The sequence below is a fragment of the Poromitra crassiceps genome (genome assembly GCF_964638095.1).
Source record: "Poromitra crassiceps genome assembly, chromosome: 6".
NCBI classification, from domain to species: Eukaryota; Metazoa; Chordata; class Actinopteri; order Beryciformes; family Melamphaidae; genus Poromitra; species Poromitra crassiceps.
Window position 1 is genome coordinate 34,025,517 of NC_139627.1, and position 21,682 is coordinate 34,047,198.

Genomic DNA, 21,682 nt, shown 5'->3' on the forward strand with positions numbered 1-21,682 from the left:
TGTCCGCTCCGAAGTGCTAATGCCATCCATCCAACCATCGGAGATGCTGTCTGAGGTAGGCTTTAGACGTTGCACGTCGTCACCTCACCTAATATCACAGTCAGTCAGTCCCTCTCCTCACATGCTCCAGGTAACGCTTTCTCCATGCAAAAATGCAAACGTTATGTGTCAACAGCCCCACACACCGCAGATTACCCCTGCTCCGTCATTACCATAGTATAATTACACAGACCCTCCCCCCGCGCGAGTACTCGTTCATAATAGAAGGAGAGTATTCGAGTATTTAAATTGCTTAAAATGCCCATCCCTACTAAAAATCATTAATTTAAGCGTCCTATTTTGGGATGAAAAGGGTGACTGTCCCCGAAAGGTGACTAGATTGCATCCCTGCTATGTAATGGCGCAACTTCATGTAAATAGGCGAGTTAAATTCACAGTTAAAGACTTATACTCACTTTGGGGTGAAAACAGGAAAGAACGTGAAGTTTTTTCTTTGTCTTAACATTTTCACAACACAACCAGGACTTCTGCTTATCCTCCCCTCCCCGCTTCTCTGAACTGGGTGCGCTTGTTTAATATTCACCCGCGTGTCCCCCGCACGTCACGGTGAGTGAACTTATCCTTTTTTATTATTAAAACTGCAAAAAATGTATTCGAACAGATATTATCAGTTCACGATGGTCAATGCTGTGCCAACCCTAGTGCGGACTCCACTTTTTTCTTGTACTAAGTAAAGGATGGTTCAATACTTACTGCCAGTGCCTCCGCCTTGTCCGTCAGCAGAGTTCAAGTCTAGGGCAGCGAGCTGAAAAACATGAAAAAGGACAACAAGACGTTTAATTTGATGACGGGTGACAGGAGAAAATAAATGACTATCACTGCCAGAACATACTGAACATTTTTTATGATACTTTAAAATGCTCAACTTTTAACTACACTTATACAGTGGTTCTCCTAACCCTAGAGACCCTACCCTAACTGACAAATTAGACAACGGACCACCATCTGAGTGGTCATAAGATTGTTCATTTTAATTTAGATGTGTCATTACAGAAAGTGTATGAAACCATGTCCAAAATAGTCGTACATTCTCATTGTGTTACTAACTTAAGGATGGAATTACAGTGAAAATAATTGATTCCCCTTTTTGCTGGGGACCCCCTGGAAGCCCCTCAAGGACCCCTGGAGGTCCCTACTTTGAGAACCACTGGCCTAATATGTTAGTACTTTAGACGTTTTTCTCTCTCTCATATTCTGGACAAGCTAGAATTCTGGTTTTAATTCTGACATAAAAATTCCTTATTGTCTTCCTCGTGGGCTTGATGTATCCCACTAGTTGAGTTGGTTTATCATTAACGTTACTACCGTCTTGTCATGAATCTGACGCGTTATCCAAGACTTGGCAGCCTGAGCATCAAGCTAGAAAATGCTGACATAAACCAAAAAGCTCAGAGAAATCTAAGGGGCAAGCTATAAAAACACACGGCCTTTTACCATGGCAATCTAAAGACAATTTTACTCAATATACAATCCATAAAAGTGACCAAATGTTAGCTGCCAGCATTTTTTTTTTCCTGCGCCACGTTTCATGTCGAAAGGGCCTAATTGAGCTAAGCTAAGTTACTAGCATACCGGCCGGCGTTTAAATGTCGGCTAACCTTGCTGATTGGTGTTGGGTATCAGTGATATTATTTGACAAGAAATTGTTAACAAGTTAAAGATAGTTGAGGGTGTCGACAATATCAGTCTGATTAAAGAGACAGACTGATCCGGTTTGTCAGATCAATCCTCTGGCAAACGTCGTAACGAGCTCCGCCATCACAATCTTTTCAACAGCGACATCATCACCCACCATTTTACCAGCCGCAGCGTTAGCTTAGCTACCCAGGCTAGCGACTTAGCATTAGCCAATTCAGCTTCATATGAAATAGCTAAGATTTCACTGCGCGTAAGAGCACCTGACTCGATTTTTGAAGAAAACAAGAAGTGAGTGAAGTAGAGTGCTTACCTGCTGATCTAGACCGTGTGGATTATCGACGACCACATGACTCATAACTAAAGAGAATAGTGGGGGGATTATTTCTCAAGAGAAAGGAAATTTTCTTTGTTAGCACGACCAGCTAGGCAATAGCCTTTTCTTACGAAATTTTGAATTCAATCAACGGTTACCTATTAAGTTAATTACGTTTACTTCTGAATAAATAAAACAAGTGTATTTGTTTGTCCTTATTAAATGATCCCTTCTGGTTCCCCAAATGAAAGAAGTTCTCTGGAGCTGTTCAACAGAAACCCCCTCCTGGCAGGCTTGACCGTGGTGGAATGAGCGACTGAGTGCTCAGGTAGCGCGAGATAATAGTGCTATACTAAACCGTGGGCTGGTAGGCAAACATCGCGATATTTCTTTCCATCCCAGATTGTTGATGCTAGAATGGATCGACCGGAGGGACCTAACCCCGCCTCTGACCCACAACTGATCATCATTCCTCGTGCCTAAACACCAACCAATCGTCACTCCTCGTGTCCTTTCGGCTGATCCATTCTAGCATCGACCGTCTCGGATTTGCAAAGCCGGGGGGGGGGGGGGGGGGGGGTGGTGGTGGTGGTGGTGGGGGCTTTCGCAGCAATGTATGTGCACACTATGCACATAAAGCCAATCACTGTCCAAATTCCACACCATTAACTGAAGCAAACTAGAGTAAGTAAAAACTACAATAGCTCTGAGCACCTCCAAAATGTCTAACCAGGAGGAGGGATTTTACACACTGGCATATCACCTGTAGGCTACACTCAGACAGCATTATTATACAGTATTATTATAGACTGAGGTGTTAGGCTACACTTACAGACAGCATTATTATATTATTGTAGACTCAGGTGTTAGGCAGACACTTACAGACAGCATTATTATATTATTATAGACTGGGGTGTTAGTAGGCTACACTTAAGTTACAGACAACATTATTATAGACTGAGGTGTTAGTAGGCTACACTTACAGACAGCATTATTATATTATTATAGACTGGGGTGTTAGTAGGCTACACTTAAGTTACAGACAACATTATTATATTATTATAGACTGAGGTGTTAGTAGGCTACACTTACAGACAGCATTATTAAATTATTATAGACTGAGGTGTTAGTAGGCTACACTTACAGACAGCATTATTAAATTATTATAGACTGAGGTGTTAGTTGCCATAAGAGTGTTGACCCAACACCCAAGCTGTTCAGAAAGGTCACATGACATTGTGGCTGACTGCCTGCTAATCATATGGTTTCATATGTCTTTTGTAGGGTCAGGCAGGCTTAGGCATTAACCAAAAGCTGCCCCCCCCCCAACTCTCTCTCTCCCTCTCCCTCTCCCTCTCCCTCTCCCTCTCCCTCTCCCTCTCCCTCTCCCTCTCCCTCTCCCTCTCCCTCTCCCTCTCCCCTCTCCCTCTCCCTCTCTTCTTTGATTGTGGGCCCTCTGGTGGTCTGCAATACACTGACTGTGTATAGGCTACAATGTGGTATATCAGTCATTTTCTTCCTGCAGTGCAGTGTACCAGTAGAGTTAAATGCTGAGGTTAAATGCGAGGAGACCATATGTTATGGGGATAAGGCGCACCAGAGGTAATCGGCTACTTGGAGAAAGGTCATCTGGTGAGAGATTTCAGAAATGACCTGCGATAAGTTAGGGTTAGGGTTAGGCTAATGCCTGGAAAATTCTCCCTATAGCCTACACAATCTCCAAAGTCTAACAATTATACAAAGGTGAGAAAAATATGAGTCACAAGTTTTCTGAGTCAGAGGACTAGAGCCACAATTGTTCATATATCCTGAACATGAGTCATCTTGATTCTGAGTAGGCTACGTCTTCTTGATTAGTCATAATACGGGATCAGCGTGACGTCACGACAGGGACACACATGGTATATTTCCACACAGACATAACAAGCAAAAGGCTCCTCCCTCCTACACTTTTTTTTTGCTTGACTGGTTGGTAGGCTACTCTCTCCTCTGAGAGAGCCTGGTGACAAGGTTAGTTGATAGGTGGAAGTCTGTTGGGTAATTATGTAGGTTGGCACTTGGCACCAAAGAAGTCAGCCGATACCCTTCAAAATGCATGTAGACCAACTAAATTAACACAAATTAGTTAAATTAGTTAGCCTATCTATAGCCTATATAGCCTATCTATAGTAAATAGGCCTAAATGCAGATGTATGCTATATTCTGTCTACAAGTCAGGTCACCCATAGGCTTGCCATCAGGGGATAATATGCTTATGTCATGTTGTTGTGAAAGAATATGATTGGGAAATGGTTTTTTTCCGCCCCGTTTGCGTGTACGTTTGTGGATAAATATTGTGGCTCTCGTGACATGCTTTATGGCCCCATCTGCTGGACACACACGCACTTGAACACACGCGCTGCACACACAGCCTACAATTCCCATTAGCCCCTTCGCGTATTTGCCCGGAAGAAAACGCCCGCTTCTCCCTTGCACTTCCTCTTTCCGTCAACGGAGTTTAGGTAGGGGAGCATCTACATTATTCTCGATACACAATCCGGTCCAAATCATGTTTATATTGAGTTCATCCACTCTAAAAAATCACTAGAAAGTGTGTAATACAGATAAAGGAATACGGCTGTTAGACTATTTCAACAGCAGGCCTTTTTTAAGCTTAACATATCTGACGATGACATGGCCTAGCTAGTAATCGCAGTGTGTAGCAGCTAAGAAGGCCGGCTGCTGATCTCTGGACATTACGTTTGCTAACGTCAGTGTTTGATGACGTTTGGAAACAAATTGAGTTTTGTGTAACGTCAACGACCGACTATTAAATAACGTTAGTTTGCCTGGAAATATTTGCCGTGTGTGCCATATTGTCCAGTTTGCCAACATTAGTAAGCTGCGATGTGAATCAGTGAGGCGCTATGGGAAGAAGCTACAGCAGCTAGTTAGCTTGCAAGTGTCAGTTCAGCAGTTCATATAATTTGGGGATACGTTTTCACCCTGTCTAGTGTGGTAATTTCACTAACGCTACACAGGAAATGCAGCTGATAGCAGTACCACAGAGAAGCTTGTTATTACAGGGCTAAAAGTGAGGGATCACATTTGAAGCGATAACCTAACCTTGCCTTCTGCTTTAGTACAGGATGGGACGTGTCATCAGGGGACAGAGAAAAGGTGCGGGCTCCGTGTTCAAAGCCCATGTGAAGCACAGAAAAGGTGCTGCTAAACTCCGTCACATTGACTTTGCTGAACGTCATGGTTACATCAAGGGGATCGTGAAGGTAAATATGAGCACCTGGCAGATCAGACTTGGACTGGTTGTTGGTGACTGTACACTAACATGGTTTCCCCTTGTCGGCCCTCTCAGGATATTATCCACGATCCCGGCCGTGGCGCTCCCCTGGCCAAAGTGGCCTTCCGTGACCCTTACCGCTTCAAGAAGAGGACAGAGCTCTTCATCGCTGCAGAGGGCATCCACACTGGACAGTTCATCTACTGTGGCAAGAAGGGTAAGGGCCTGAATTAGGGACATGAATACAGGGATGTAAACTAGTCCCCTTTAGGGACAGTCACCTTTTTGATCCCAAAATAGGGCAATGATTTTGTGTGCCCTGTAATGTCACCTTTTTCACTCTCCATGAGTTTGCATCCCTGTGAATACAGGATTTTTCCTGCATAGAGAATTCAGAGGTGGCCAGTGGCCACCACGTCAGATTTCGTGCCACCTCCCACTCTTGACATAACTGACAGGTGTCTTCATGGAAAACACTATTTTCTAACAAGCATTGCACTCTGTGGATTTCTGTCATTTGTAATTGCGGAATTACGCTGATGTGTTGACATCGGCCCACACGAAAATAAGGGTCGCATAGATGCAGTATCGAACCTTGCTTTGGCCTCTATAACATGGACAAGGTAGATACTTGGGTTTTCTTTTGTAGGGCAGCATTTTGGAGCATGTATACATTTTTACATTTTTTCATTTTTAAATGTACATTTATATATACATTTAAACTTTTAGAACTTTTAGAGCTAGCTATTTTTACTGTGGTCTTTTAATGTGTTTTTTTGTATGGTGCGATCCTATCCACTTTTTTATAGTGTGTCTTGTCTTGTTTTCCTTGTACTGACTTGAACAAAGTGAATTTCCCTTGATACAATATAGTACAACTAAGACTATCTATAAGCTTAACGTCACTTCAGTTAAAATGATGAATTCTGGTGCAAGAAAAAAGTCAAATAATTGCTGATGTTGCATGATGTAACAGAGTAAATCAGAGTCCTTGTGAGTCCCGAGTGGTAGCGAGTTGTTGGTTAGACTCACTCCCCAGTATAAAGGCCTGTTAACCAGCTCCTCCAAGGGAGCTTAGCTCTCTTGATGTTGCAGTTAGTGCGTGCACTTTGGAAGTGGGAGAGCATCTGTTCGATTCCCGTCTCCACCCCTGGGCAAGCCTTTAGCATGGCTTACACATACAGCAGTCATCATCTGTTTCAGGTCATTTGGGATATGACAACCTGCAGGAAGATGTGACTGCATCAAAAGCAGTGCAGAGGGGAAATAATGAATTCTGCCATCAAAGCAGATCATTCTATTAAATGTAGTGCTGATGGTTATCTGATAGGGATGTGTTTGGCTGTATGTGGGTCACATTTGTATCGTCTTCATGTCCGCATGATGTATGAAACCCTCGCCTAACCAATCTTTTTCTTGTCTCCCACAGCTCAGCTGAACATTGGCAATGTCCTGCCCGTTGGCACAATGCCCGAAGGTACCATCATCTGCTGCCTGGAGGAGAAGCCAGGTGACAGGGGCAAGCTGGCCCGCGCTTCAGGAAACTACGCCACAGTCATCTCCCACAACCCCGAGACCAAGAAGTCCAGAGTCAAGCTGCCCTCTGGCTCCAAGAAAGTAATTGCCTCTGCCAACAGAGCCGTTGTTGGTAAGGACCCACCCTGCCAGTTACAGCTGGTGTTATTGCCTCTTGGCTGCTTTGATTTAGTTTGGAAATGTATGTTATGTTGTATCTAGTCCTGGGATTGTAACGCTTTTAATTTGTGGAGACAAAATTGGAATAGCATTTGTGAGCTGCAGAATGAGACGTCTGTGCACACTTTGAGTGGTTGTGCCCTGTTGTTTCCAGGTGTGGTTGCTGGAGGTGGTCGTATTGACAAGCCCATCCTGAAGGCTGGTCGTGCCTACCACAAGTACAAGGCCAAGAGGAACTGCTGGCCACGTGTCCGTGGTGTGGCTATGAACGTAAGTGGACATTGCCTTCTGATCAGAGTGGATATTATCTGTGATGAGTCCCACTCAGAAAAAAAGTTAATGAATGCTTGACAAAAAGTGTGTGTGGAGACAGAACACCCAGAATTACTAGGGACTGCATGGAGAGGGACAGACTGCAAACTAGTCATGTTTAGATCCCAAAATAGGGCACTTAAATGAATGATTTCTGAGTATTTTCTGCGTCTGCTCTGGGTCGTCTCATTTATCAGTATGTGCCTACCTAGAATCCCTACTAAAACTATGACCAACTTGTCCAGTGACTGTCTACATGATCCAATCCGTGTTTCACAATCTAGTGTCGTCTTGCAAAGGTGTTCCACGCTTAAGTGGTGATGTAAAAATATGAATTACATAACGGTTATCAAGTAAACAAGACAACTTCGGTCAATCATCATTATATTAAATGGGAGCTAGGGCTCTGTTGTTTCTATGTCCCACTGTGATTGTCCCACTGTGATGATGTCATAAATCCCACTGTGACATCATCAGTGATGTCATAAATCCCACTGACATCATCAGTGATGTCATAAACCCCACTGACATCACCAGTGATGTCATAAATCCCACTGACATCAGTGATGCCATAAATCTCACTGATGAAATACCACTGTGACATCATCAGTGATGTCATAAATCCCACTGACATGCATCAGTCCCACTGATGACATCATAGGGGAGAGGGAGAGAGAGGGGGGAGTGACATGATAGGGGAGAGGGAGAGAGACTGAGGGAGACACGTGCCAATAGGGCAGGCAAGGCCACAGCAGCCGAGCAGCGGGCAAGGCCAGCTTGACGAGCTGCAGGACACGGGAATCGAGCCTAGGAATCGAGCGCGCGCGATGCCTAGTTTAAGTAAATTCTGACCCTTAAGCACATTTTGGGAGACAAGTGCCCACACCTGCTGCAGGCAATTACCCCATTATCAATCAGTCCCACTGGGACATTCTGCATGTGAATCTGCCCCCAATCCAACCATAAATGGTCAATGCCAAATTACCACATGACGCATGTAAATTAACCTGATTATCAATTGAACAGGGAAAGTGCATGCAGGTGTGTGCATTCACTGATTAGTCATCATTCTTTTAGTTACGTAGTCCTTAGTAGGGATCCTAAGCACAGTTTAATAAATGAGACCCGTGTCTGTCTCCTTTTTCACTCCATCAGTTTGCATGCATGTGTGTTGCTGTCAAAAAGTGAAAGGCAACATGCAGTGGTTGTACCTAGAATAGAATATAACTTTGTCCACCAAGGTGGAAAATTGTCTACCTACACCGTTGTTGGGTCCCTCCCTGTTCCCTGGTGCACTTGTTAGGATGCAGCCACAACATCAAGTTTAAAGTCCTTAAGATTGTCTCTTTTTCTCCCCCTCTATGCAGCCTGTTGAGCATCCCTTCGGTGGTGGTAACCATCAGCATATTGGTAAGCCCTCAACCATCAGGAGAGACGCACCTGCTGGTCGCAAGGTCGGTCTTATTGCTGCCCGTCGTACTGGCAGACTGCGTGGAACCAAGACCGTCCAGGAGAAGGAGAACTAGACTATGTGCATTTCTAATAAAATGTCCCAAAAGAATCACTCATTTGCCTCTTTTGTGTCATCACACACATTAAGTCTGTGTAGATGTGAGATAAAAAAACATTTCCTTTTTAACCTACAAGTCTTCACTTCAGTCTAGCTCCAAAACATCAGTAACATCAGGAGGATATTAAAGACCTAGGATGGAGTTTTATAAAGGAGATGCACATCAGTTAAAGTAGTTTGAAATCCTCAAAGTGCCAGATCCATTCATGAATCTATTCTGGCCTTAGGAGCATTTATGACTTCAGAACATTTTCAGTTAGGAATTAGAGAGGAAGTCAGGCAAGGCAGGATTTTGCTCTTGTCAGGTGCACTTTAGACTTATTTCAAGGTTCATGGCAACAATTGCTTTAAAGGAGGTCTGTGGCTAAAGTATGAGATGTTAGGTCTGTTTTGCCATGCTACTGTATTAAAGGTATAAAGTAATGAGTGGCAACAGGTTAACAGAACCACAAAAAGTGATTAATCAATCATAGCAAGTAATTAGACCACACTACAGCATCGGTTCCCAACCTTTTCTGAGTCAAGGCCCACTTGAACATTTAAAAAATGTTCATGGACCACCTCTGACCGTAAACAGTACGGAGGCCAAATGCATTCTCACATCACTTTTTAATGTCATGATAAAAGGAGCTGTCCATCAGCACCACACAGAAATCAGAAACTAAAAGTGAGGGGTTATATTTATAATTAAATGATTACAAATTAACAGTATCATTCAACAATGGAGAGATGCATTCTCATACAAAATTATATATTTTTTCATGAAGATTGTAATGATTTGCAAATAATCTTGGGGCCCACAGGTTGGGAATGGCTGTACTAGAGATAACCTGACAGATTTTGGAGAAGCCATGGCAAATCTTCATAAAAATAAGTTTAACCAAATGTACAATTAATTGGGTATACACTTTTGAGTTTTGACAAAAGCACAATTTCCTTAGGTCTCAAAACCAGGAAAACAATTGCAGTTGGTCCTGGGTCAAAAAAAAAAAAGGGTCATCAGGTTATTATTGAACCCCCACCACACACATGGCACCACCGTGCTCTGCACAAACACCACACAGTTATAATACAGTGTCTTCACTTTAATTTACACGTAGGCATAAGTGTCTAAGCCAGCCCATATTTTACACACAGCTTGGTACATTGTAATACAGCACCTTCTAGCACTCAGGTTTACTTCACCCTGTTACACCAGCTTGTGCATCTGTCCAGCAAATACCTAAGTGAATGCACTTTGTGAAGATATAATTGGATATCAGAATTACATGTGTAATTAGATTATCTGGATGACAATCTGCTGTGCAGATGTCTTCTCAGCTGCATGCACAAGCACAAATGAGACGCAGTCAAGATTCCATGTTCTTTATTTGCTAAGGGCGCAATGCTTTTTTTGTTATATTTCTGTGCACAAAAAACCTCACAAAGTGAAAGTTCACATCGCGACTGTAGCTCCAGAATTCAACGTCACACCATGGCCAAAACAAAAGTCGGCAAAAAACAGGGCGCAGAACTCTGTACAGTCAATATCTTCTTTAAAAATAACACAAGGACAAAAATGTTCCTCTTAAATCAAATTCTATTTTTTTTTAGTGAAATACAACAAAATAAATTCTATAAAATAAGAGCAAAATATTTAAATATAATACGGTGGGCAGAATATTTTCATTTGCAGGAGTATTTGGTATGTTTTAGACAGAAAAAAAAATCCAAAAAATACACGCATTCAAGTTACCAATTAAATACAGTATTTACTGATGTTTACCTTTTACTCCTACAGAATTACACGTTAGCTCAAGTTGCAACATGACTAACCAGCTATTCTTATGGTACAACCTTGCTGTGACCCCTATTCTCCATGGAGGGAGAGGCCTCACTGCTGCTCCGACATCCTACCTGGGCAAGAGTCAGAGACGCCCAACCTGACCGGCGCCATGGCAGAATGGAAGCCAAGGGCAATAAGTCTGTCTAAAACAAGGCTCTATTGAAGAGACAGAGAAGCAAACCACACAGTCTATTATACACCAGGTAGCCCAGTGTAGCAATTCCGTTGCATATGTTTCACTTTTCAGAATTCCTATCGATGAAAGCTAAGCTGTCTATCCCACCAAAACTGACTGCCGAATGTGAAGTTGGAGGATTATAATAATGTGCAATTGAAAAGCCACTTATTCATACATTGGTTCAAAATATCGCCCTCAATGTACAAGGGGTAGATGAGTAAAAAACAAAACAAAAAACAAATTACCCCCCGTCCCACCCCAAATAAAAAACCTAAGGGTAACTCCCCTCTGGAGCCGCGGATTAAGAACAACAGACGTAGGTTGTTATGATCATAAGTCTTCCCTTGGGCTACACTATTCTGGTGAGAAGCCATGCTAAATGTTACAGCATATTAACTAGAGCTTCAAAAGGATTGAATTAATTACCAGAAAAACAAAAAGAGAAAGGCAATGAGTTTCAGAACAATGTTGCATCACTGCTTTTTCACATCAACCAAACACCGTAAAAGTTCACCCAACCATTCCATGTCTCACACTACAACCAACCACAGCTCGTGAGTTGAATTGGCATGGGTCATAAGGTTGCCAAGGAGCTTAATAATAATAATATAATGATAATAACAATGCGTCCTCCTACAGTTGAATGACCAGTAATCGTCCGATGGTAGACCAAACCTTACTGCTGAGCATGGGTGATAAAACAAACAGGAGTTTTTGTCTTCTTACAGAGTTTATTTTTTGTGTATTTTCTTGTTGTTTAGTTTATTTATAGTATCCATTTTGTTTTTCATAAGATCTGCAAGATCTCCCAACAGCAAACCAGACACAGTTATGCTACCGGGGGATTTGAACTGTCAAAAACATTAACATACTATGTACACCTTTTCGTCGTGTAGACAAGCGCATCAGCATCGTCAGGTCTGTGTGATTTTTCTTTTTCTTTATTACAACTATCCACTCCCTTGCCTCTGCAGCCACCAGCAGGCCCCAGTCACAAGGGCAGCCCCAGGCCAGGGAAGAGCTCCTCCCCCAGGCTGCGGGGGAAGAGACTCTCGGAGGTGGCCTGGAGAGGGGATGGGGGGCCTGGCTCTGCCCTGCCCTGCCCTGCCCTGGGGGCCAGAGAGGGAGAGAGAGAGTGTGTCCCGATGAGGAGCTCTGTCGACCGAAGGAGGAGAGGAGGGAGAGCAGGACGATGGAGGCTCGAGGCACAGCAGAGGGGGAGGGGATGTTACTCCTTAGGCGGGGCAGGCGCTGGGGTGGAGGAGGTGGGGGCAGGGGCGACCTCCTCGGTGCTCTCCCAGTTCTCTTGTGCTCGTGGGCTTGGGCCAGGTGTGGGACCGGGGCCTGTGGTCGGGGTCTGGGTGGGGCCTGGAGCTGGGGCAGAGGTGGGACCGGGGCGCTGGGGGTTGTTCATGTGCTGAGCAGCGGGACCCGTGTATGGCTGCCCATGGGGATGGTTGTTCTGACGAGGTGAAGAACAGAAATCAGGATAAGACAAAGGACATGCACATGAAAAAAGTCCTGTGCTTTGAAACAATGCCTGTTGTAACATCCTGTAATGCAGTCTCCAGTCACATGCATTGGCCATCAAATGATTATAGACATGCAATGTTTAGACTGTAAAGACATGTATTGCATTGTCTATACTCACCTTTGTCACTCTCCATGAGATTGCGTTCCTGTAGTTTACAGGGATGCAAACCCATGGAGTGACAAAGGTGACAGATAACAGGGCAGACACAAAACCACTCATAATCATCATACATCACAATCAAATCATACAAAGATGACTAGCTGCAATGATCTGCATATCAGTGAGTCCTTTGTAAATCTCAGGAGTTGCATGTGGTTGGATGAGCGGTATAGAGGGGTCTGAAACTACCTGCTGAAACTGGGTGGTTCCAGTAGAATGTGGGTATAGGGAGGTGTCCTCAGGTGGGGAGGAGTCCTGATCATCAGGTGCTTCCTGGTCATCGGGCTCCTGGAAGATGTAGGATATATTATTGATTACAATTTACTTTCAACTTGAGTTGAACATTTAAATGCAAATGGCACTTCTTTAGACTAAACTAGTACACTAAGAATTATGGATGTGCTTGTATTTGACCAAAAACAGTGAGTACTTCATCTATGTTTAGCTTTGATATTTTTCTGTGTGAAGAAAATGCTGAAATCAGGCTGTGTGGGAGACTCAAATGTCCAATTATAACAAGTGAATAAGGTATGAATGTGTGTGGGGGGATTCTACACCTGAACGCATCCACTCAGCATGAGGGCCCTGCTTTTATTTGTATATTGAATAATTGTGTGAAAACAGAAGATGCATATGCACTAAATTTCTATTCGCATCCAATCCTCTACAGGTGGTGGATTATTTCAGTGTGGCATTTTAAAAAACCATGTCATATCTTTGTAGGCAGGCAGGTACAGTATGTATGCTGTTGTATCTCAACATCTTTCATCTACTAATGAACACATTACATGATGGAAAGACAAATGGAAAAACACCAGTTTGTCAGAGACAGCCTATTAACAGATATGTGCACAGTGTGTGAAGCTCATGTAATCGAGGCTTACTACGAGATGCTATCTTCATGTTGTTTTGGTTCTACTTCTGTGTTTCATTCAAGTTATTTGCCAATGATTAGCTATAGACCGGACCTTCTAATAGTGACTTTTTAACAACTACAAATTTTGAAATGCTTCCTGAAAAATGGCTGACAAATCTTTTCCTAATAGAGAAATGGATCTTGCAAAACAATGTGAGGATATCTAGTTTGTAAAATTATGTTGTTTGCAAATAATCAATTTCAAGTGTATGCACACAACAAGTCAACAAAAGTCTATAAAACTGAGCTTAGTCTGTGTAACTCAACATGAACATATTGGCTACAATATCAAGCTGGAGAACAAATCACATACTACTCTTACTATTAGAGTTTTCTTATTGAAAGACTGTGTGTTTTTTGCCATACCTGACAGTTTCGACTGCTGCTTCCTGCAGTCTTCCTCAGAGACGTCACGTGATGTTGTTGTGACGTGCTGTATGGCTGGTTTATGACGTCACAACAACATCACGTGACGTCTCTGAGGAAGACTGCAGGAAGCAGCAGTCGAAACTGTCAGGTATGGCAAAAAACACACAGTCTTTCAATAAGAAAACTCTAATAGTTAATAATAGATAGACGAAATGAACTTGTTTGGATTACATACTACTCTTACTGAATTTTACAGGCCGAGTCTCACAATTCAAAAGCATTTGATTGATACTAGAACTACATGAACTATAGCCAAGGCTTAGAGTTTTCGATCAGTGGTGCAGGTGGCTGGCTGCACCACAATTTGAATTTGCTTTGGGGAGGAATAAAAAATGGGCTAGTTTGAGATGGGAAGCTGCCTTGATCAATGCTGCTCAGCTGCTTGGGCTAATACATGACTGGGACTTGGCAACAGGACAGGAAAGAGAACCAAGCTCTGTTCACTGTTCACAGCTGCAAAACATGATTTCTTATGCCACTTAAACTATAGCACCTCAAAGCAGCATAGAGCTCCATAAAACTATCACATTTTGGCAGAAGCAGGCAAAATGAGTGGAAGTTTGCATCCTCTCAAAGAATGAGCTCCTGTGCATCAGTCTGGCAGCCTGTCTGTGTCTACCTTCCCTCCCTGTCACTAAGCTGGTGGACAACATGCCCTGTGGACATCAAGAGAGGATGGAGGACGGCGACATTTGCAGAGGAAGCTTGCTGCTGGGGTATCTGGGTCTTACAGTGTGCTGCTGCTGTCCTGTCCCTTCCCCTGGCAAAAGCTGTTGTGGCGAGGATGATTTCGGCATCGTGGCGTCTTCTTCAGACACCACCTCGTGCTTCGTTATGTGACACTATTTTGAAATGGCAGTTAATATTGCATATTGACAAGTGCCAATAAATGATGCAAGTGTGGTTGGATTAGCTTGATTTTTTTGAGTAATTTAGCCTAGGTAATATATATATATATATATATAAATATCTTGTTTTATCTTTCTTTTTCTTTTTTTACCTTGTCATTTCTGATCACAATCTATCTGGCTAACACTATCTACATGGAGCTTATTCAGTTGAGCAGATTAAACAACACATGCTTTTTTAACAAAAATAAGGAAAAATGAAATTATAAAACTAATAAATATCAATAGAATACATCTCAGGGGGAAATATACTGGAAATAAAATTGTCGAAAACTCAAAGCCCTACCTATGGTAAAAATGCTCAATTTAAGAAATCATTGGTATCTACAAATTGTTCTGGCAATTTGTGTAGATACCACCTTACCCTAAGCTCCTGTGCTTTGCTGTTTAACTATACAACACTCCTATCACAAAAACAACATCCTAAGACTTCAAAAGAGAACATTAAAGCAAGACTAGAAAAACTGTGAGCAGAAATGTCAGACTAAACAAGATACAATGCTAATAGCCTTGACTTTGCTACTGATGGCTATCCATGCCAGGAAAACATGCTAAAAGAAATAAGTGTACCATTAGGGTACAGCCTTATAAGCACAATCATTCAGACTGTAGATAATGTTGATGTGAAATTAGGTGAAAGAGTGTGTGAAGGGTATGAAGTCAATGCCGGGCGGGCCATTACCTCCTCGGGACAGAGTTCACAGGCTTTGGCCAGTGTCATGCGCGCACTGTGGGAGCGCTCCAGGAAATAGCCGTTGGAGGTCTCGTTGCTCTGAACGGGAGGGGACCAGTTGTTGTAGGTATACTGGGGGTTCCCGGTGTAAGGCCTCCTCTCCAGCTCATCCCCTAACCATTCCACTGCCCACGTCCACTTGCGCTTCAGATCACCATTACTCTGTATATGCACACAAAGGACATGGTTATCAGATCAACATTACGTATGAATTGCTGCACCAGATGTAGTCCCACGTAGCTACAACTTTTCCCCACTTTATTTCAACTTAGTTGAACATTGTTTTAGCACTAGGAGAGGAAAGAGACCACACATTAAGCTGTTTTCAAATGGGAATAAGACTATTGGCATTTCTTCAATCAGTCATTAATCCAGGAAATTAAAAACTTGGTTGGTGGGCATTGTCTTGGGTGTATGTGTTAGCTAGAGTTTGACTCCCTTTGCACCATGTGAGATACTGAGGGACAACTGGTAGAGAAAAGAAACTGTCCACAAAATTGTATTGCCATTTCCCCATGAAACATCACTATCGCGTCAGACATCACCAGAAATACATAGATGCAATCAATCTGTGTCCATTTGTTCATCTGTCCGTCCGTCATATTCCATCTCACACCACTGATTGGATTGCAACAAGACTTGTGCAAATTATCCATCCTACCAAAGCTGTCTTTTCAAAATAACAGACTGGCTGTTACCGATGTGCCCACAGGGGGTGCATCATTCACACAGGTTTGTTTTTGTGTGGGTGTGTGACTGAGCAGGTGTGTGTGAGGGATGCCTCCATCTGTAAGAGTTTGTTTACCTGTAGGATCTGGTAGGCCACAGAGCAATTGCTGAAAAGAGCCACCATGCACTTGATGCACTGGTAGGCCCGTTTCTGGTAGTGGTTCTTTGACCTCTGGATGGTGTCAAACAGCCCATCTCTGTCATCAGGAATGCCTTTCAGCACATTGTGGATCCTGTACAAGCAGAGAAGGAAAGGAGGAATTGAAACCTATAATCATGTTCAGGACAATGAAGCATCCACAAATTCACACACAGAACAATCAGCCTGACCTGTGAGTCTGCCAGGAGTCCTCTATGAGAAGGATCTGTAGCAGCAAGTCCAGGTAAGGCCTCAGTTCATAGGTGTAGGAATACGCCACCTGCACACAAACAAACAAATCAGACATACTGTAGGTAATGCCATAGTGAGTTGCTGTGCAAATAAAATTCCTACAGGATCATGGCTCTCATGTTGATAATAAGTTGGTTTACCATGTCCAGAGATGAATTATCCCTTTACCTGCCAGAGTAGTTCACTGAGCACAGTGGAAGAGAACTGGGGGTTCTCCCAGCAGCTGAAGCGTAGCAGCTTAACGGTCTCCTCAGAGTTGCTGCAATCCTCGATGATCTTCTTCACATAGCTGGTCCTTACAAACAGGATCTCTGCCACCAGCTGCTGGACAGGCATCACTGGGGCTGTCAGGTTGGTGTCGCCATACGGGTTGGGGAGAGGAGGGTTCCCTGGAGGAGGGGAGGAAATTAAGAGGAATAGTAATTTGAAATTCGGAATAAAACAATAGTCTTAGTTTCCGACAGTGCCTTTTAATCTTCATCTCTGGAAGCCCTCAGCTCCAAGCTCTGCCTACATGGCACAGAAGCTCAGAGTGGCTGGTTTTGTCAGTCACTAGATCCTGAGCAAGGATGGAAATCCTCATTGGGCAACTGGGCACTCCTAACTGTCCCATCCCATCCCACCCCAGGTTGTTCCATGGTTTGTGATTCATATCAGCTATGTTCATATCGCATTTTCTATTGCATTGAACTCACCATTGATGGAGGACTGCATGCGTGGGTTGACGTCGCAGCAGCGCACCAGCTGGGAGACAACAGTGTAGAGCTTGCCTAGCTCAGCGTATTGGTACTTGATGGGAGGACCGGGACCCTCGTCCAGAGCTACCAACATGAAGGTGGCAGGGACATTTAACTTCAACAGCTGTGTCTTTTCTGCCAGGCCTGTACGCAAGAAAGAGGGTAGGGGTAGTGACGGGGTCAAAAGAAAAGAGAGAATAGAGTATACATTAAAAAGCATAGCGCTTAAATTATCTTTTGAATAAACCTTGACCAATAAGTCTCATACGGGCAATTAAGTCACACGGAAGAGCAGATGTGCATGACGGTGATCCTTACCCAGATTGGCGTACATGACAAAGAGGTTGAAGTACTGCTGCAGGTGACGGCCATGTTCAGAAACCTCCCTCCTGAGCAGGTTGAGTACAGCTCTCAACAGATGGTCACTCAGACTGAGGTTATCACAGCCCTGAGGCACGCACATGGAAGACAATGGGCAAACCAGAGTATGGGTTACATTCATTGATATTGTTTCACTTCTCAAACAACTTTCCTATTTAAAGCCTGTTTTCAGGTGAGCCCGGTGGTTTGGAGACTAGCACCCACCTGAGCAGAGGGTCCAGGCGAAGCGGTGGGAGAGGGGCAGGGGCCGTCTTGCAGGGAAAAGTGTGCGATGAAGACGATGAGCTTGGCAAACGCACCACGGACCTCGGCACTGGGGCACTCCAGCAGGTACTCTGAGAACCGGTTGGCGTAGGCAAACAAGACGTTGTGTGCAAACCAGTAGCGTACATTCTTACTGTGTCTCAGCAGGACGCAGAGGGCATCGTACCTACAGGAACGTAGAAAGAGACATTAACAACAAAGAACACATATGAGAGAAAGGGGGCGAAAGAAGAAATATTGAGGCAGACCGAGCTTACCAGTCACTGGCAGGACCCCGTACTACTTTCTTGGTGTGGAAGCCCGTGCTGAAGAGGAACTTAGCAGCCAGCTGGACACTTATCATAGCTATCTCCTCTGCCTCTGGCAAAAGATGGTCTTGTCCTGAAGAAAACGGAGCACAGATAAGCAAAACGCATGGTGGAAATTTGCATGGGGTTGTCTTCACCATTGTCTAAGCTGACAACAACTGATGGTGCTACACCCAGGAGCCTGTGAGCCATTTCCTCATGCTATACCTTTTCTACTTGCAAGTAATTCATAATGTTTCAGTCTGTCACAAGGGTTTTGCAGTGACTTTCAGCCCAAGAAGTAACAAACATAGCATTAGTTCAGGCAGGACACAAAGTCAAGCCCAAACCCAGCCCACATCAGCTGATGACTCAGCCTTCTATGCATTCAATAGAGCGCCAAGGTCAAGCCCACTTGTGGTTTAGGCATACGCACCAAGAGATTTCATCCGCCATTCTTTCTTCCATCTACATTTCATTAAATGCTTATAGTTGTACTTGGTCAAACCAAGCGATTGAGCTAGATTAATCATGAGACCATAGAAGATTTCACTCGGACCAAAACTTAAAAACTAAACGGTCCCCTTTTTTTTAATCCACACTTCTAAATTGACTGAAACATCATCAAAATCAGCCCATCGGGAGCTGAAACATGGCCACTTCCGGCCCAAATGAATCCCAAAAATGGATCCAGCATTCAACAACCCCCAAAGTCACTCCAACATTGTCCAAATGGAAGAGAACATGGCTATGGTGCTAACATGGTGCAGATTTAAGCTAAAAACCGGGTGTAAATAAATTACATCTTTTCATTCTTTTTGCCTTTGGACCCTGTTGACACTCAGCAGTCCTTCCTTTATGTTTCATCAAGTCGCTTGCGGTCCTTGGTGACTATAGATTTCCGTCCTCCAACTGTCTCTCCTGTGTAAGATGTTTCAGTCTTCCCACTGTCTCTCCTGTGTAAGATGTTTCAGTCTTCCCACTGTCTCTCCTGTGTAAGATGTTTCAGTCTTCCCCACTGTCTCTCCTGTGTAAGATGTTTCAGTCTTCCCACTGTCTCTCCTGTGTAAGATGTTTCAGTCTTCCCACTGTCTCTCCTGTGTAAGATGTTTCAGTCTCCCCACTGTCTCTCCTGTGTAAGATGTTTCAGTCTTCCCACTGTCTCTCCTGTGTAAGATGTTTCAGTCTTCCCACTGTCTCTCCTGTGTAAGATGTTTCAGTCTTCCCACTGTCTCTCCTGTGTAAGATGTTTCAGTCTTCCCACTGTCTCTCCTCTGCAAGATGTTTCAGTCTTCCCACTGTCTCTCCTCTGTAAGATGTTTCAGTCTTCCCACTGTCTCTCCTGTGTAAGATGTTTCAGTCTTCCCACTGTCTCTCCTGTGTAAGATGTTTCAGTCTTCCCCACTGTCTCTCCTGTGTAAGATGTTTCAGTCTTCCCACTGTCTCTCCTCTGTAAGATGTTTCAGTCTTCCCACTGTCTCTCCTGTGTAAGATGTTTCAGTCTTCCCACTGTCTCTCCTGTGTAAGATGTTTCAGTCTTCCCCACTGTCTCTCCTGTGTAAGATGTTTCAGTCTTCCCACTGTCTCTCCTCTGTAAGATGTTTCAGTCTTCCCACTGTCTCTCCTGTGTAAGATGTTTCAGTCTTCCAACTGTCTCTCCTGTGTAAGATGTTTCAGTCTTCCAACTGTCTCTCCTGTGTAAGATGTTTCAGTCTTCCAACTGTCTCTCCTGTGTAAGATGTTTCAGTCTTCCCACTGTCTCTCCTCTGCAAGATGTTTCAGTCTTCCCACTGTCTCTCCTCTGTAAGATGTGTCAGTCTTCCCACTGTCTCTCCTGTGTAAGATGTTTCAGTCTTCCCACTGTCTCTCCTGTGTAAGATGTTTCAGTCTTCCCACTGTCTCTCCTGTGTAAGATGTTTCAGTCTTCCCCACTGTCTCTCCTGTGTAAGATGTTTCAGTCTTCCCCACTGTCTCTCCTGTGTAAGATGTTTCAGTCTTCCCACTGTCTCTCCTGTGTAAGATGTTTCAGTCTTCCCCACTGTCTCTCCTGTGTAAGATGTTTCAGTCTTCCCACTGTCTCTCCTGTGTAAGATGTTTCAGTCTTCCCACTGTCTCTCCTGTGTAAGATGTTTCAGTCTTCCCACTGTCTCTCCTGTGTAAGATGTTTCAGTCTTCCCACTGTCTCTCCTGTGTAAGATGTTTCAGTCTTCCCACTGTCTCTCCTGTGTAAGATGTTTCAGTCTTCCCACTGTCTCTCCTGTGTAAGATGTTTCAGTCTTCCCCACTGTCTCTCCTGTGTAAGATGTTTCAGTCTTCCCACTGTCTCTCCTGTGTAAGATGTTTCAGTCTTCCCACTGTCTCTCCTGTGTAAGATGTTTCAGTCTTCCCACTGTCTCTCCTGTGTAAGATGTTTCAGTCTTCCCCACTGTCTCTCCTCTGTAAGATGTTTCAGTCTTCCCCACTGTCTCTCCTGTGTAAGATGTTTCAGTCTTCCCACTGTCTCTCCTGTCTAAGATGTTTCAGTCTTCCCACTGTCTCTCCTGTGTAAGATGTTTCAGTCTTCCCAGTCTCTCCTGTGTAAGATGTTTCAGTCTTCCCACTGTCTCTCCTGTGTAAGATGTTTCAGTCTTCCCACTGTCTCTCCTGTGTAAGATGTTTCAGTCTTCCAACTGTCTCTCCTGTGTAAGATGTTTCAGTCTTCCAACTGTCTCTCCTGTGTAAGATGTTTCAGTCTTCCCACTGTCTCTCCTGTGTAAGATGTTTCAGTCTTCCCACTGTCTCTCCTGTGTAAGATGTTTCAGTCTTCCAACTGTCTCTCCTGTGTAAGATGTTTCAGTCTTCCCACTGTCTCTCCTGTGTAAGATGTTTCAGTCTTCCCACTGTCTCTCCTGTGTAAGATGTTTCAGTCTTCCCACTGTCTCTCCTGTGTAAGATGTTTCAGTCTTCCCACTGTCTCTCCTGTGTAAGATGTTTCAGTCTTCCCACTGTCTCTCCTGTGTAAGATGTTTCAGTCTTCCAACTGTCTCTCCTGTGTAAGATGTTTCAGTCTTCCAACTGTCTCTCCTGTGTAAGATGTTTCAGTGTTCCAACTGTCTCTCCTGTGTAAGATGTTTCAGTCTTCCCACTGTCTCTCCTGTGTAAGATGTTTCAGTCTTCCCACTGTCTCTCCTGTGTAAGATGTTTCAGTCTTCCAACTGTCTCTCCTGTGTAAGATGTTTCAGTCTTCCAACTGTCTCTCCTGTGTAAGATGTTTCAGTCTTCCCACTGTCTCTCCTGTGTAAGATGTTTCAGTCTTCCCACTGTCTCTCCTGTGTAAGATGTTTCAGTCTTCCAACTGTCTCTCCTG

The 21,682-nt window shown here is 43.8% G+C and overlaps 3 protein-coding genes across 10 annotated transcripts in view; 1 reads left to right on the forward strand and 2 right to left on the reverse strand.

The window, feature by feature from the left end:
* ddx3xa (DEAD-box helicase 3 X-linked a) overlaps nt 1-2,305 on the reverse strand; it is a 38,869-nt gene extending 36,564 nt beyond the window's left edge. For both annotated transcript variants that reach the window (XM_083639311.1, XM_083639312.1), the window contains exons 1-2: nt 2,009-2,305; nt 754-805 (exon numbers count right to left, since the gene is read on the reverse strand). In XM_083639311.1, coding sequence (XP_083495437.1) covers nt 754-805; nt 2,009-2,053 — 97 coding nt within the window. In that variant the 5' untranslated portion in view covers nt 2,054-2,305. The remainder of the gene's footprint in view (nt 1-753; nt 806-2,008) is intronic.
* A 2,805-nt stretch (nt 2,306-5,110) lies between these two features.
* Nucleotides 5,111-8,861, forward strand: rpl8 (ribosomal protein L8). The gene is made up of 5 exons (XM_083638822.1): nt 5,111-5,277; nt 5,364-5,505; nt 6,718-6,936; nt 7,138-7,253; nt 8,663-8,861. The coding sequence occupies exons 1-5, from the start codon at nt 5,140-5,142 to the stop codon at nt 8,819-8,821; spliced, it is 774 nt and encodes a 257-aa protein (XP_083494948.1). The 5' UTR covers nt 5,111-5,139; the 3' UTR covers nt 8,822-8,861.
* A 1,353-nt stretch (nt 8,862-10,214) lies between these two features.
* usp9 (ubiquitin specific peptidase 9) overlaps nt 10,215-21,682 on the reverse strand; it is a 75,119-nt gene continuing 63,651 nt past the window's right edge. For 4 of the 7 annotated variants that reach the window (XM_083639003.1, XM_083639002.1, XM_083639001.1 and 1 more), the window contains 11 exons: nt 18,307-18,430; nt 17,990-18,215; nt 17,723-17,852; nt 17,363-17,548; nt 16,836-17,056; nt 16,607-16,695; nt 16,353-16,509; nt 15,497-15,709; nt 14,638-14,748; nt 12,751-12,849; nt 10,215-12,330 (listed from right to left, as the gene is read on the reverse strand). In XM_083639003.1, coding sequence (XP_083495129.1) covers nt 12,097-12,330; nt 12,751-12,849; nt 14,638-14,748; nt 15,497-15,709; nt 16,353-16,509; nt 16,607-16,695; nt 16,836-17,056; nt 17,363-17,548; nt 17,723-17,852; nt 17,990-18,215; nt 18,307-18,430 — 1,790 coding nt within the window. In that variant the 3' untranslated portion in view covers nt 10,215-12,096. The remainder of the gene's footprint in view (nt 12,331-12,750; nt 12,850-14,637; nt 14,749-15,496; nt 15,710-16,352; nt 16,510-16,606; nt 16,696-16,835; nt 17,057-17,362; nt 17,549-17,722; nt 17,853-17,989; nt 18,216-18,306; nt 18,431-21,682) is intronic. The other 3 variants (XM_083639006.1, XM_083639005.1, XM_083639004.1) reach the window with 1 other exon arrangement.

Excerpts from the sequence above, each read along its gene's own strand:
- rpl8 (XM_083638822.1), top strand. The coding sequence starts at position 5,140 with ATGGGACGTGTCATCAGGGGACAGAGAAAAGGTGCGGGCTCCGTGTTC. Across the intron at positions 6,937-7,137 it reads TGCCAACAGAGCCGTTGTTG|GTGTGGTTGCTGGAGGTGGT; the intron begins GTAAGGACCCAC and ends TGTTGTTTCCAG. Across the intron at positions 7,254-8,662 it reads TCCGTGGTGTGGCTATGAAC|CCTGTTGAGCATCCCTTCGG; the intron begins GTAAGTGGACAT and ends CCCTCTATGCAG.